The sequence below is a fragment of the Gopherus flavomarginatus genome, chromosome 2 (genome assembly GCF_025201925.1).
Source record: "Gopherus flavomarginatus isolate rGopFla2 chromosome 2, rGopFla2.mat.asm, whole genome shotgun sequence".
Taxonomy (NCBI): Eukaryota; Metazoa; Chordata; order Testudines; family Testudinidae; genus Gopherus; species Gopherus flavomarginatus.
The window spans coordinates 231,117,182-231,134,135 of NC_066618.1; the positions used below are offsets into that span (position 1 = coordinate 231,117,182).

Below are 16,954 nucleotides of genomic sequence, written 5' to 3' on the forward strand. Positions count from 1 at the left end.
GCTTCTTTCAGGTGTCGAGTTGTGCAGGAGTGAAGACAAATCATGAGGTCACTCCCCACCTTATATGGTTTCCGCCATACGGTGGAAACCCTTTGCTCAAGCTAAGGTCCCAGCCCAGTTTATGAAAAAATACAGGTACCAAAATGGAGTTCAGCGTCATGGAGTCTGGTCACATGCCTTTCTATGCCTTGCTGAGTCATAGCAGCCATTACTCATAGGCTGGCTGAAATGTTCACAGGAAGGCTAAGTTCTTCCACTGTCTTTGTTGATGAGCCACCAGCACTGTATAGCTTCTTCATTGTTGTACCTGAAAGGCTAGTTGTGGGTGTTACCCAGATTAAGCATATTTGAAATACAGATACATAGTCAATACTCATAACTTCAGATACAAAACTGATACATGCACACAAATAGGATAATCATATTCAGCAAATCATAACTTTTCCGTCAAAATCTCACATGACATATATCACAATCACACCACTATGATGAATATGGGGTGCCGTGGCACAGTAGTATCACACTATTAAAATATTCTGATTGGGTTTTAACCAGAGTATCACCATTTTTTTTCAGAGTTAATAAGGACCTCAGATATCAATATACGTACATATAGTTTACCTCAATTAATAATTCAATTGCAATGTTTTAAAATTAATTAAAGGCTTTTTGTTCAAATGAAAAAACTGTAAGGGAAAAAGCACTCAATATTAATGCAAAGGCAATATTGGTAAATCAACTTTTTTACCTTTTATACATTTATATGCACCTTTATTAAATATTAAAATATCATTACAAGTGTGTTATGCCCAGAATTTCTCAAAATCTCTCTCTCTCTCTCATCTGGTCTGTACATGAGCTGTATTCTTCTATCAACAATTGGAAACAGACCAAACACAAAAGTTTTCTGATATTGACTCCCTCTATAATCGACTTCCCACAATGTGCTCCTAATGCTACACAAGCTCTAACTTTTATATCAGAATAATGTCTGCTGTCATCTGGTTTAACAATCTTGAATCAATTTCTCTCAGGATAATGAACCTCTTAATTTCCTTTTCTTTTATTATTTGGATTGAAATTGCCAGACCAGATGAGAGAGAGATTTTAAGGCAGTGATATGATTGAATGCTTGATACATGTAGTTTGCAGTTTCTTGTACTTTTAAGAAAACTACAGTTTTTCTTCCCACAAGTTACAATAACAGTTTTTAATATTTAAGTACAATATTTAAATACACTAGTTTTCTTTCTGATGTTTATCAAATCGTTCCAACAGAGCTCTTAGTATACTTCCTGGTAGTTTTTGGTGTCTGTCTCTTAGTGTTTCAAGGGCAATCTTTGTCTGTTAAGAGAAAGAAAGAGGGGGAAACCTTTTATATTTCAAAAATCACCACTTCAGTCATCATTCTCTTCTAGTTTTCCCAAGGATATTAAAAGTATACGTAAAACTCTGTGGAAAATGTTGTGGGAGGAGAGGGCAGGAAGGGTAAATCCTTCACAAGAACCTATGAAACTCATGCTGAGGGATAGTCTCATTCCCACCCACCAGTGTATTTTCCCCTGTGATAACGAAGGATACTAAACAGCTAGATCTAGATATGCAAAAGTGACATGAAAATATTAGCTCACTACCACTCCTCAGGTGCATGCATAACTCAGGAGATTAGTTTCATTAGCTTCAACAGGACTACATATGTGAGTGAAATTATTCACTTGTATTTGCAGATTTGAGCGCTTAAACTGTGTGACTCAATATAATTTCATATTTAAGTCTGACAGTTTTTCAGTTGGAGTTGTGGTAAAGATCTTTTAACTAAGCTATCACTGCGGAAAGCCTATTCCGATGTAAAACCTCTGCTGCAATGTGTAGAAGGTAGTTTCCCCTTTCAAAAACAGCTATTACCTTTTCAACCCCTATTTTAAATGTTTACTGTTCATTAAAATATGCATCAAATCATTAAATGAAATGGGAGGTTTCGAATGTAAAATCCCGTTTTTTCAGGCATGTTAAATCTCATCTACTGTAAAATTTTGCTCCGACTAAAATCTGACAAATATTCAGCCTCGACCCTTTCCTTTGCTCTGTTGTAATGATTAGGGCCCGGAGGGCCTTCTCTGGTTATGAACTTTACATATGGAAAGTGAGTAAAAGTTTATAATTGTCACAATCACTTGCTATAGAATATTATTTAAGAAAATAAGGAAAAAGAAGACTGAATTAAACAGAGAGTATCTACTGCTACCACCCAAGGATTGTGCTTAAAATCATGTCTGGTAAACAAGAGGAGTACAGGACTGGCACAATGGGCCAAAATTGGTACGTCAGAAATTAGTCCTAACTGGTGGACAAAATAAAGTATGATGGGCTATTCTGCCCATCACCACCTTTTGGAGTACTTTTAAAGAGAGATTTTGTGAGCTGCTGCTGGGGGATTTTCATTGTGACAGGTGGACCTTAGCACACCAGTGGGGATGCCTAACCAGGGCTGTCCTTGGGCATAAGTGACTGCACAGCTGAAAATTTGGGGCTCCCCTGGGTCTTAGTGTCCCTTCCCACCTCTTCTATCCCTGTTCTGACCCTTCTTGCAGGCTCTCACAGCTAGCTGCTGCAGCCTGATGACTCTTACTCTGGAGGGGATCTAGTAACTTAAAACTGAAAAAGCCTTCCAGCCTGCCAGACCTATTAGCACAACACTGAAACTGTTAAAGAGCCATTCAAGTGGTAATAAAGCCATTTAACAAGTATTTGCCAACCCCCAGGTATATGCTGTCAGTTTCTGAATTTACTGACAAAAACAGTTGTATTTTACTGTAATATTTACTCAGAACATGTTAGTCTACAAGACCTTAGTTTAAAATTTGCTTTAAAAATATTTCATTAGTGTGCTGCTGAAGTTTATAAAATCACATCTCTAAAAAATCCTTGCACGGATTTTTAGATGCACTATCTGAGTATTCATCTTTAGCCTTAAATGCTTGGATTTCAGACATATGTTTTTTAAATAAATCCGTCAAAGGACTACCCTTATCTAAAATACACATTTTAATTGTAATTACTATAGTACAAAAAACTTGCTTCCAGAGTCTTCCTGTCCTTTCAGTCCATCCTTTTCTCCCTTCATCCGCCCTGTTGAAGAGAGCCCTTACAAGGAACAACACCCCTTTCCTGCCAGATAGCTGGATAAACGAGTTTACCTTTCTTTACTTCTGACTATTTGAGGAACTAGTTTTAAGAGAACCCTCTTGCAAAATCAGTACCTTAGTAAGAAATAAAATCCTTTGTTATGTCTAAAATCTTTGGAAACATTTTTTAAAGTTGGTGAAATTTCATAAACATGTCTATTTTTATGGAGATCACACAAAGTAAATGAGTGTTTCCTTTTTCTAAAAGCAATAAACATTGCTATGAACACACTAAAACTCTGACTGATTAATTTAAAATAATGTCTTTGTTTTATTGAGTTAAATATGTAGTAATCTGGAATGATTACTTCACGAAGGCTTAAGAGTACATTTAAAATATAAAATCATCTTAGAAATACTGATTAAGAAAATATAAAACAGAGAAGAGCTGCATCATGTATTCCATAATATTTAATGTTATATTCAGCAGGACAGCTGACTTGCCCTTACTACAATGTTTTGGGGAAAAAAAATCTGACAAGTTTCAGGGTATATCAAAAAAAACACGACTGACATTTTTCATTCCCAGATTTAGTGCTTTTAATTAGGTACCTTCTGCACGTCCAATCTTAACCTTCTGGCATGCAGTGGAAAACATGCTCCATCTTCTTTAGAAAGAAGTTTCAGAAGAGTGGTTTTTTCAAATGTCATTTGCTTCATTTGGGTTCAGAGATTTGGCTGGAAGGGGGTAATCAGGGAGGGGGAGGGAAGGAAGAGAGGAGGGAGACAGTGGAGAGAGGGCAGGGTCTGGGCAGAGTGGGGCAGAGTATAGGTGGGGCCACAGGTGGGCTGGAGAGCGAGCCTCCCCAAGCAACAGCTTCACCCACCACCCATGACAGCAGGTAAGAACAGGTCGGTTTCCACACACGCAGGATGCCCAGCAGTCTCCTTAGGCAGGGGCCATATTCAGAGAGCCGAATCCGTTGGCGTGGCACATTCTGCATGAGGGAGAGGTTACAGAGATCTCTGTGGGGAACTGTGACTCTCTGCTGCCATGACGCGAACTGGGCGGCTCGGTATCCTTTGCTGCTTCATCCCTCCCCTCTGGGCTGCGAGCCCAGGCTGCCATGGGGCATATAGTCACCAGTTTAATAATACTGCATAGGGCCCCATAAATCCTAAGGACAGCCCTGTGCCTAACCATCACCACTGCCCCAGCAAGGACCCCAACTTGATACATAGGTCCAACTCTGTCCTCCTCTCTTGTGTGTCCCTCACCACCTACTGTCCTCTCTCTCTCTCAGCTTTCTGCCTAAACCGGAGACCAAAAGCACCACATGGCCCCAGCATAACAAGGTGAGATGGTCCATCCAGCTCTGCCAGTCAGAGAAGGGCTGACAGATGTAAGGGACCTGAACAGACCAATCAGATACTATCCCTGACTAGCCTCTGTGTGTCCTAGGAACATCAACAAAAGTCATATTTTCCCCAACTTTTACTATTCCATCACTTGTCCTGGGTCTGTTTTTGTCAAAAGCAGGACTCAAAAATTAAACAGCAAAACTAACTCTCCCCCACCAAGGCTGCTTGACAGAGCAAGAGACTCTAACCCATATCCTCTGTCTCTGAATAAGGGATTGTTTGTTTTGCATAATCACTTAATTTCAGTGCTTTTTGTCTTGTTTTGATTCTTTTCCTTTCGTGTATCTCAGTCAATACATTTCAGCCTTTGCCATGAGTTTTCTCATGTGTTTGCCACAATAACTAAGCAGCCTAAGGTCTCTGTACTCAGGATCCCAAACCTTGTTTAAAATGATTCATGCTGTATAACAACAGTCATGTAAACACCTCCAGTTCTCTGGGCCCACTTATTCCACCCAAAGTGACACAACAGCTTCCCCTCAGCATCCAAAACATGTATTTGTTAAAGAGGTCAATGGGAGCTGTAGGGCATTCAACACTTGTGGAAAGAATCAGACTATTTATTTAGGCACCTAACTATGGATTAGTGAGCCTAAGATTAGGCACATATATTGGCCAAGATTTTCTAAATTATATAAATGGATGGGAGTCAGGAAATGAAAAACATTTCTGATACTAGCATTAACCCCCACAGGGCTCCAGTAAGACCAGAACCTCAGCCAATTCATACCAGCTGAGGATCTGTCTCATAACATTTATCATCTGCAGATGTGTAATTATATATCTTGCATGCAGTGCTGTTGTAACTGCATTGGTCCCAATAATAGAAGATAAAAACACACTATCACTCATAGGCAAACACTTTTCCTGAAATGATCAACTTCATATCTGACCTCTCTGTCTTCGTAATCAAAGGAAAACCAGCATAACATCTTCAAAAGATGAGACTGGGAGCTTAAATTCATAACCTTGCTAGACACTAAAAATCATGGATTCAATAGCGATGCTGGTTTTATGTCTCATTAAGAGGGGGACAGCTCAGTGGTTTGAGCATGGCCTGCTAAACCCAGGCTTGTGAGTTCAATCCTTGAGGAGGGCTGCTTAGGGATCTGGGGCAAAATAAGTACTTGGTCCTGCTAGTGAAGGCACGGGGGATGGCTAGGCAGGCAAGGAACTAATTAGGCCTCAGTTGGCTAACCTGATAAACCAGAAAGGAAGTGCTACAAGAGGGGAAAACTGGACTAGCTGAGTCAGACTGAAACAGCTCCCAAAAGAGGGAGAGCTCATTTCCTAGGGTCCTAGTAAAGAGGAACTAAAAACTGTAGGAATTAAAAACTGTGATGTTGCACTGTACTGGAGTTGGGAGAAGGGTTTGTAATAAAACACAGACTGAACTCTAAAAGAAAGTGGTTGTAAGCAGTTTCTGGGGCAGCAGAGGATGGGAACATAGCACCACCCTGACACATTGCTCCTGTAGGATAAATACATGAACCAGCCTCAAGGATTTTTTTTCCATATATTTTTTCATTAGAAATAGACTTTTCCATTCTTTACAGGAGAACTTTGATAAAATCACTGGAAGATGAAATTAGTATTGCAGCCTTAAGTGATATCCTGAGCTAAATCTGTTTCCCTCCAAACAGTCCCCCAAAATACCCACATATTGTTATTCCCTCTGTTCCTCTCCCCCATAAATCAAATAAAGGCTAGATTTTTTCTTAGATAATTAGTGATTGAGTTTGAAGAGTTTCAGTTTAGGATACAGCCTTGTGAGATATCACTAGTCAATTCCTATACCAGGGGTAGGCAACCTATGGCACGCGTGCCAAAGGCGGCACGTGAGCTGATTTTCAGTGGCACTCACACTGCCCAGGTCCTGGCCACTGGTCTGGGGGGCTCTGCATTATAATTTAATTTTAAATGAAGCTTCTCAAACATTTTAAAAACCTTTTTTACTTTACATACAACAATAGTTTAGTTATATATTATAAACTTATAGAAAGAGACCTTCTAAAAACATTAAAATGTATTACTGGCACATGAAACCTTAAATCAGAATGAATAAATGAAGACTCGGCACGCCACTTCTGAAAGGCTGCCAACCTCTGTCCTATACCAAAGAAAGGGAAGTGAAGACTATAGACAAGTGTCATTTCTATTGCAAAATAAACTTAACAGCCACAGAAAAATGTCTTTGGAAAAAAATGGTGAGGTAATCCCTCCAAGTCAGGAGGGATCAGTAGAGAGTAAAACAAATAGTTGCCCTTGCTCTGCAGAGAACCTTGAAGATATTCCCGTGCCTCTGCCCAAAGTTAAATTCTAGGAACCTGCAAGAATTTGAGTTTTCAATGTGATGTTTATCAAATAGTACTGTCAGCTATTCATCAGCAACTTAAATTCACAGGACAACTTAATCTGGGATAAACAGTAATCTCATCTCACAAATGGCATGAAATTTCACTAACAGCCACTCCTGCAAACTCCTGGATTTAGAGTCAAGCTCTGTCCTTTTCTCAGGCATCCTCATTACTGAAAGATTTTGCAGGTCAAATTATGCCTTCAGATACACCTTTGCAGTTGTCAAAGAGGAGACCACTGAAATCCTGCTGCTTCAGCTTTATGCAAGAGTGCCCCTTTACCAAGCAACTATAGGAGGAGAACATGGAAACCTCCTTAAGTCCAGGAGCTGATTTGTCATTTTGCCTGAGTAAATCTTCTACCCTTTCCCCTTTGAAAAGAAGTCACCCTTTCCTTTTTGGACTTCTCTTTGGCCTCTGCATCTATCTTACAGGACAGAACAAGGTGATGATTAGATGATTTGTTCTCTGGAAATTTTTAAAAGGGCAAAATATGTGTTTTCCCCTTGTCCCTGGCTTTTCTCATTGTGCAGTAAGGATGCCCTTCCCCTCTGTGGTGGTGGTGAGGGGGAAGGAGAGACAGGACGTTGATTATCTGAATCTAAGGGAAAACAAATGCTTCTCTGAACTTGTAAGTGACTGAAATCATGTTTATGCTGGTGGGGGAATCTAACTGCTCCTGTATTCCCAGATCCAAATGAGTGGCTCAGTCTGGAACTTGGGAGCAGAGAAAGGTATTTTGCTCCTTCAGGAAGTCAGTTTTAGAAACTGCTTTGTGCAGTTTCTCAACTGTCTTCTATCCATGTAAGCATTTATGCTTCACTTATCATTATAGAATCAAAAGATACCACAAAATAGAAAAAGATTAAAAAAACCAAGAGGAAAGAGGCAATAATTGTACAGTCCTTCTAGCCTCCACAGAAAAAAATTACAGGAGCTGCCTGAGGGCAAGGAGCTCTGATGAAAGACATCCCGAAACAACACCTCTGCTGCCTTTGTGGATAACAACCTGCCTCTGATGAAGCTAAGCAAAACAAAACCTTTGCAAGGCAATCTGTGGTTTGGTGTGTAGGCTACAGGGAAGCGTATCCCTTCTTGATGGCTGTGGAATGCCTATATAGCTATTCTGCACCTCCTCCTTGCATTGATACACTTGCCACATAGTTTCCAGATTCCGGACAACCCAACAGGGTAAGTCTTTTCTTCTCTATTGTATTGTTTACAGTTTGGGTGCAAGTGAGGGTTGGAAAAAGCAAAGTCTGGGAGGGAAGAATACAGGAACACTGTTCTTTTCAGGTTTCTACACTCATTCTCTAAGCTGTTAAAGAGGAGACTTGGCAGCCATGGACCATTAAAAACTCCTATAGAATTGCCGTGGAAGTCGTGCTCACTGTTTGCCCTGAACAACTTACTGAATGAGCTACTAGTCAAGAAAGTGCAGTGAGGGAACTGTATCTGACCTCCAAATTTAATCACTTGCAGCCAAAAAAAATAAATCATATTAACTATGCCCCTTCTCATGCCCTAAAGCACTGCAAGGTATTTTTTATATTAACATCACGACAAAAATAAAACCAGTCTACTGAGGTTGTCTACCTATCCCTGACCACACAGTAGTGCTGTTCCTATTTGGAGATGAAGAACTGTATGTGGCAGAGCATAGGTGAGGAGTCTAATAGGAATATGAGCAGGTGATTAGGGATAGGGATAGGACATTTGTGTTAGCTCTCCACTTCCCACTGTGTTCCACAGTTTGCAGTAAATCCTTTTCTCCTCTCCCCTGTGGATCTCCCAGAGGAAAAACTTCATGCTAACTTGATGAGTCTCTCCTGGGTTGTTCAGACCCACAGTCTTATCTGAGATGTGCCACTCTTGAGACTATAGATGCGTTTGGACTGAGGTCTGATATTGGAACCTAAGAAGTATTTTCACTCAGATCAAAATGAAATGAGAAGTATTATAATCAAGATACCAACAGCCAACTTACCTTTTCAACTAGTTCCGCAGCTGTTATATTTGGATCGTATGGAATGAGATCTCCAACATATGTGCGAAGTTTGACTGGGAACCCTCCATATCCAGGAATGAGTAGCAATCTACCATGTTCATAGAACCACCTAAAAAACCCTGTGAATTAGAAAAAGGGGAGGGGAGATTTACATTTTGAGAGAGAACCTTAGAAGTCAGTAGAGTCCCTGAATACAGTGATGTCTGGACTGCAACTAACACACTTTAAATATTATGGGTGTTTGATGAAAGGCTACATAAAATACGTAAAACAATATACAGGCCACATAATCTTGAAAATTATTATCTACTCTTACATTACCTCCTGCATACTCATTATCATGTTAAATGGGTCACCATGTAGAGAACAATTAATGCTTAGTCCAATAAATACATATTCAGATTTGATAACCCACGTGCACTTCAGTTTACATGACAGTTACTACAGTTAAAAGAGAAAAAGATTCAAAATAAATTCATAAGACTAGTATTTCCCAGAAACAGTTGATTTTGAAAATATAAATAAAAGAAAACTCCAAGAATTTGAAAAGATGCATATAAAGTAAATCTCACCTATTTTTCCAAATGTCCTATATCCTTCCCGAACATTCTGTGTAAACAAAGGGATGATGGGCTAAGAAATGAGAAAAAAGAAGTGGTAAGACTTTGGTAAGTTCAGCCTCCGTTTTTGTTTTAAATATTTCATCATCTCTGTAGAGAGGCATTCTGCATCTGTATCATGTGGTTGTAGTCTACTTTACCATCCTACTAAATCGAAATGAAACTGATAAGTTATCATGACTAGAAACTCAAAAGGAGTCGCATGTTTGTCAGGAAAAACTACAGCTAGTTAAGTACCAGCTGAGGCTACATTTTCTGAGATTTCTTAGAACTTATGTCACATGTTTCTGTTATCAGAATGAACACCAAAACAACACTGACAGGATAACATTTAGAAGCAGAAAAAATAATTTCACAGATATCAGAATTATTGGTTTCATGAGTTTTATCAGCATTTTTTTTCATTGCCTCAGAAGTCAGAGTACTAGTGAGTTAGACAAAAAATAAAAAAAAATCATCCACACGTATTATTTTGGTAACAAAATCTTGCAAAAGTTCCACAGACTATGCAATGTAAGAGTCCCACTTTTATTATGAAACACCTGCAAATCTTGGGAAAGGGGACAAGAAAGGATGATCATGCATAACTGAATATTTCCTTTCTAATGCCTTTAATACCAAATAGTTTTAAGAAACTGTAATTTCTCAGAAAATTATTTCCCCTCAAATATGATGCAGATTATTGTCTCTCTGACACACATACTGAGCTAGTACAGGTCACATCACATCACAGCAGAGGTTCTTCCTAAATAGGGTGACCAGATATCCCGATTTTTGGGTCTTTTTCTTATATAGGCTCCTATTACCCCTCACTCCCTGTCCCAATTTTTCACATTTGCTGGCTGGTCACCCTACTCCTAAATCTTATGTAGTGACAGTGTATTCATTATTGTTATTATAGATCGAGTGCCAACCATGTACCGGCATGGTATAGAACTTTCCTTCCCCTTCAGTTCCTATCCCAAGAGATTTATCAGAGATATGAATCAGAGCAGCTGTTCTTAAACATTTTTACAGTATAAACCACATCTTAACAGAGAGTGTAATTCTTGTGAAACATCCCTACAACAACTGCTCAGAGGGAAAAGTAATATCAGGAAATTAAAAAATTAAATAGTTTAAAAATACCTAAAAAAAAGTCACAGTATCTGAACTTGCTTTTCATTTAATCTTGTCATCATGCCATCTGTTCCAAATCTCTTGCTCCTCCTGACTAGGCTTCTCTGGCATTAGGTCACCTTCTTTTCTCACTCTGTGTAACATCTTGTCCCCCTCTCTCCTGCAAATATTGCCTGGCTCCATTCTACCACTGATGGCTGGAGTCCTATTTTTCTGCTTCCAGGTCCTCTCCTGCCTGCAGTTCCACTCCTGCTAGTAGTTCTGATCCCGGAAAGCAGCTCTCATTTCCTCTCCTCTTCTTCGGAAGCAGCAGCCCATAGTGGACACAGCTAAGATGACGACTCCTTTCCTTCTTTAAAATGTATCTCTTTCAACTCATATCTATACAGTTTATAGAAATTTGACTAACAGAGAGGAAGGATGATGTTCCCTGGACCACGTTTCATATTCCAAGACACATTGAACTTGTGCATTAATCTTGCTCTTCACCTTTCTTCTGTTACAACAGCTCTATTCTTCATTAGTCAAACAAAGCTGCAGTAAAAAAATATAAGCCAGAATACCATATGCTGGATATTGTAACACCTACGTGACAAAATGCTACATGTAGCACCCTGATCACAGAGATTGCTGCAGCACAGAGAAGGCTGCTGACTTACTGAAAGACAATAACCCATTTCTGGTGGAAGGATTACTGACACGTGGGTGCTAACTGTTGGGCTAATGAGATAATTGGCTCAGTAACTGGGAGGAACAGGAAGCATGGGAGCTCAGAGAGTGACCACGAGAAGAAGAAGGCAGCTATGTGTCAGTCTCCTCCTGCTGGATACCTGTGTCATGTTCTGTTTTGCTTGGGAACCAAAGAATAAATGTACAGATGGTGAAAGGGAAACAGCATGAGTGAGTTTCTGGGCATCTGAAGAGGCACCTTGTGACAACCTACTATTGTACATCAAAAAACAACCGTACACCTGGAGAATTCTTCATTCTACTCCACTGATATAATATTGAATTTATTGTAACAAGTCACTCTGTCCCCTTTCCTCTTTTGGGAAGGGAATCTACAATATTTTCAAAACTTTAAAGTTAAAAGTCCAATGCTCCATTTCCATCACATGCCCTATGCTGCATAACCAGTCACTACAAGGTGGGGGGAGACTCATAACTTCCATGTTCTTACTATAGTATATTTGCCTGTTATTAAAAACAGCCCAATCCTCTTTTGCACCAGTTCTTCCTCAAGCTGGCTTAACCAACCACATGTGGAGTTCCTCTGCCTATGAGAAGTCCTTGGGTGACCCAGAGACATCAGAGTAGCTCTCATTACACCTTCTTCTCCAACCCCCAGCATGGGGGAGGATGGGTAGCTGGGGAAAAGGAAGCATGACCAGCAGGTGTCTACATCCTGGAGATCGAGCCGTTTGCTTTGTATGAAGAACTCCCAAATTTACAGCACGTAACTGTGACGAAAGATTGGGTTTTCTGAGTCTTCAAGTCAATCTGATAATTTATAAAATGAGAAAATTAATTAAAAATGGGCCCTTTAAGAAATTTTTTTTTTAGTCCTTCCACTGGAAAAAAAAAAAAGTGTTAGTACTAACCTTTTAATTTTTTGAGATGGAAAAACAGGAATTCTCAAAATTGTAGAAGCAGTAGAGATCTCCAACAGCCCACACAAGGGCATGCTTTGATACAATAATATTGTTAATAGCAACTGTATTAATCATATTTTTATACACAGACTCATGCACTCGCTCTTATGGTATGTATACATAAACTCTGTTCTGGAGCAAGAATACAGACTATTTGAGTAAAATTATAATCTCTCTCTAGAATGTAGCTTGCACCATACTATCATTAATTTCAGTTCAGTGCTAGCTTTTGGGTATTTTTTTTTTCATATTTCCCTACTTCTTTTTTAAAATAGTTAAGCTATCTTTAGTTCAAGGACCCAATTAAAGACCCCTATCACAAAATACCTTTAACATGTGGGTAAAGTTCTAAGGGCAAGTCAACAACTGAAATGTTGCATTGGTGAAGCCAGCTGGACCACGGAAGCACTTTAATAAAGACATTTTATGTTGATGGGAGACAGAGGCTCTCCTGCTGACAAAGCACTGTCTACACTGGGAGATAGGATGGATTATTCACATCCCTGAGCAACACAGTTATACTAATGTAAGTCTGTAGTGTAGACCAGACCTAAGGGAAAATTAACAAAAACTGTTTTATTGCACTGGGGAGACAAGGGGGTGAGGTAATATCTTTCATTGGACCAGCTTCTGTTGGTGAGAGAGAGAAGCTTTTGAGCCACATAGAGCTCTTATTCAGGCCTTGTAAAGGTATTCCCAGCACCACAGCAAAGTCATGGGTGGTGGCTAAAGCTTCCCCTGGGGAACGCTAGCTGCCTATCCTGCCCTCGGCCACATACACTCCAACCTCGACCCCACTCCTACTCGACCCCAGGCCTGGCCGCCTTCTTGCTCGGCACCCCTGCTGTCGCTTGCAGTGTCCCTCCTCACCTCCCACCTGCCGTTCACCACATCCCTCCTCAACCCCTGCGCCCGACCACTGAGAAACCTCTTCACCTGCTGCTGCATCCCTCCTCACTCCCTGGTTCGCCACTCACCTCCTCGCCCCCTGGCCTGCTGCTCGCCTCCTTCCAGAGCGAAAAGCATGAGCATTGAAAGCTTCAGTTAAAGAGCTAGTCTCTGTAGCTAGCAGCTGTAACAGACTCATTTTTTATGGCTTGGGTGCAGAGACAAGCATGTAACACACAATGATCAGTGAGTTAAACATATTTATAGACACACAAGGAACCACTCACCACTTTTGCATCTATGGCCACTTGAGCAAAGCCTTTGCGATTACCCCACAGGAGGTTGTAGTTTTCATCACTAAAGAATGCTTCTCGACTTCCACCTGGTGAGACACCCAATAAGTTGCCTTTCTTCAGAATTTCAACACTTTCGTCTCTTCCACTATGCACTGTAGGTAACAGGTTAAAAAGCAGTTCGATTCCTGCAATAAACATAACCAGTAGAGATCAATATGGTACATTAGACCTTATTACATATTACTTACACATATTGAAAATAAAACCCAATCAAAAACTCTCCAACACACACACACACACACACACCCCTTCAGCATTTTTTAAGTGTGTCTACATATTACATATCTGATAAAACTGGAGATGTCATAGTCATCAGTGATAAATCCGGTATAAATACTCAGATATAATTAGCAGTTACAGCTTCAACCCACAGTAGCATGGAAATGTACCTGCACTTTCCAAGAGTGGCAGAGTTCCAGCCATAATAACTAGCAGCGCCCATTGGAGAGCTCACGTATCCCTTCCTACCCTTCATTTCCCTGGTTCCAGAACAGTCTAGGGGCCAGGCTATAAAAGGGGCACGGTGATCCACAGCAGCCTCTCTGGACGTTTGATACAGATGCCAAAACCCCTCACATAGTTCTTCAGTTGGAGCTAAGGATAGGAGTCAATTTATAGTGTAGCCAGTTAGGGCAGTTTAATTTTAAAGTAAGAATTTTAATAAAAAATTCAAATAGTGGCTCTGAAGAGGAAACCTGGATTCAAACATGTCTCCTGTCTGGAGGTGTTTTCCACATCAGATGCATATTCTGGATGCCCTACTTCCTTTGGAAAGGGATGCCCTTCATCGAAGTGCTCAATCTCTGTCATGTGTACTCCAAGAGCTAAGAAGGAGAGTCAGCTAAGAAGCTGAAAAGACATCAGATACAGGGGATAGGCAGAGACCATCCTCTGGGTCAGGATAAATAGAAACCTTATGGACCTCCATCCATTCTGATGGTACCTTCAACTCCAGCAGCCTCTACTGTGTTCAGGGGTGGCTCCAGGCACCAGAGCAGCAAACACGTGCCTGGGGCGGCCTGCTGGTTGTGAGGGTGGCAGGCAAGCCGCTTTCAGCGGCATGCCTGCGGGAGGTCCGCCGTCCCGCAGCTTCAATGGCAATTCGGCAGTGGGGACGCCGATGGGGCGGCACTGGCGGACCTCCCGCAGGCATGCCGCCGAATCCGCTTGTCACCGAAAGTCGCCTGCCTGCCATGCTTGGGGCAGCAAAAAGCATAGAGCCACCCCTGATTGTACTTCCTTCAAAGAAAGGGAAGGATGTGGCTAAGAAGGTCTCCAAGTCTGTGGATCTGAATCAAGATGAGATAAATGTGCTTTGGAAATGGTCTCTGTTAGCAGAACGATTCTGAGAACGAGAACTTTATCTATGGCACATAGAAGTTCTGTGAGCAGAGCTAAGATACAGGTATGAAACCACTCAGAAACAGTGCATAATAACCAGGTTCCCAACACTTTGGAACTGACTCTTAAACCTGCGATTTAGGGAGTGCAACCACAGCCAATGAGAACTGCTCTTGTGCAACATTCTGAATCCACCTTCCTACTAATTATCCCACAGTAATGGCTCAGATCCATCCTGCTTGAGTCCTCAATAGTCTTGGATCCAGCAAAAGATCAACAGCAAATAAGAGGAGCTCTTCTCCAAAGCTCCCTTCTTTACCTCCAGAGGATAAGAAGAGAAGAGAGGAACGGCTATTTGCACCACGGGTTCTGCCCCTCAAGACATCCTTCAGGTCTCTGAATGTATTATTTCTATGATCAGTTCTACTAGGTCCGCCACAGTCACCTCTGCTCACCTTCAGATACAAGATCGGAATAGCTATCGGAGGCAAATCAGCAGATACCACCATCCCCTTCTCAACTGCCTGATCGTAACAAGAAATATCAGAATCCTAAATCCTTTCAGCATTATGGTCAAGGGTATAAATCAGATCCAATGACTGAATCCTGGCCAGAATGGCATTGACTGTTTTGGCCCTGTTGGTTGGCTCCGTATTACGCATATTACCTGCAACTCAAGAGACCACATAAATAATGTCTATAACTACTGTAGGGGTCTGTGGCCATCCCTCCCTATCAGTCTTGGAGGGATGCCACACGTCCCACCCTACCATTTATCTATAAAGGCAAGGCTCAATGGGGAATTAGCAGTATCAGGGCTCTAGCTGTCGGGACGGGGCAGAGCAAGAAGTCTATAGGGCTCTGACCCTCTGGGCAGGGCACAGCACTAAGTAGTCTATTGCCTACTCTCAGGCTCAGGAGGATAGGGAGAAAACACTGGCCTCTTGGCCTAAAGTGGCCTAAAGTGGATAGGCAGTCACCCCAGAGTGAGGCAGCCGCATGGGGTAAGGGGACTCAGGCCCACCCTACTCCACCAGGGTCCAAACAGTGGTGGATGGTTCTGCCACTGGGTCAGCAGCGATCCGTCCAAAACACACTGACCTGAATTCTGCCAACAAAACTGGACTACCATCTGGTATCCCTCCTACTACTTCCTACTACCCCTTTGGCATGTACTTCTATCTCCTGGGATTCCTGCATCTCCCCTGGGTACACAGCCAACGGCAGTCCCAGTAGCTCCACCGGGTCCTGGTCTGTCAGTAGTCCTGGTACATTCTCTGGGTCCTTGGCACAGCAGAACTCCATATCAGGCACAAGGCTTGGCAGCAGCCAAGCAACGTCTACTTCCTTTTCTGGCTCTTGTGCAACTGAACTGTAGAACTCACCTTTAAAACTTTTTGTGCTGCCCCTCTGCTTCCTGTGGGGTGGGTGTGGCTAACCTAGCTCAGGCCACCATGGGATGGAGAGTGGTTCATCCCCATCAGTCTCAGAGGAAGACCATGCCCCTCTCAATACAACTACCTTTTCTGAATCAGAGGTTCTCAGATCTGACTATGGAAGGTAATTATCACCCTCAATTGCCTTCTGTGACAGCAAACATTTTGTCTGAAGAGGAGGAACATATTCAGCTACAAGACATTCAGATCCAGGCCACTGAACACAGATCACTAAACTTCCCCAAAATAATTGCTAGAGCAGGAGTTGTCAAACTGGGGGTTGGGAACCCTTGGGGGGGGTTGCAAGCTGTCGCAGACCACTAAACTTCTCCAAAATAATTCCTAGAGGATATATTATAGAAAAACACCCAATCTTGATACGAAAATTATCAGTGATGGAAACTCCATCGCAACACTTGGTAAATTTTTCTAACGGTTAATTATCTTCATTGTTAAAAATTTACATCTTATCTCCAGTGTAAATTTGTCTAATTTCATCTTCCAGCTATTGGATCGTATTATACCCCTCTCTGCTAGACTGAAGAGCCCAATCTAGGTTACCTCTTAACCTTCTCTCTGTAAGTTAAATAAATTGAGCTGAGTCTCTCACTGTAAGGCATATTGTCTAAT

At 41.4% G+C, this 16,954-nt stretch overlaps 1 protein-coding gene across 2 annotated transcripts in view; it reads right to left on the bottom strand.

The window, feature by feature from the left end:
- Window positions 1-1,239: 1,239 nt before the first annotated feature.
- Window positions 1,240-16,954, bottom strand: part of LOC127044290 (transmembrane protein 68-like) — a 38,153-nt gene continuing 22,438 nt past the window's right edge. For both annotated transcript variants that reach the window (XM_050938925.1, XM_050938926.1), the window contains exons 3-6: window positions 13,479-13,672; window positions 9,485-9,545; window positions 8,892-9,031; window positions 1,240-1,344 (exon numbers count right to left, since the gene is read on the bottom strand). In XM_050938925.1, the coding sequence (XP_050794882.1) occupies window positions 1,240-1,344; window positions 8,892-9,031; window positions 9,485-9,545; window positions 13,479-13,672 (500 nt within the window). The remainder of the gene's footprint in view (window positions 1,345-8,891; window positions 9,032-9,484; window positions 9,546-13,478; window positions 13,673-16,954) is intronic.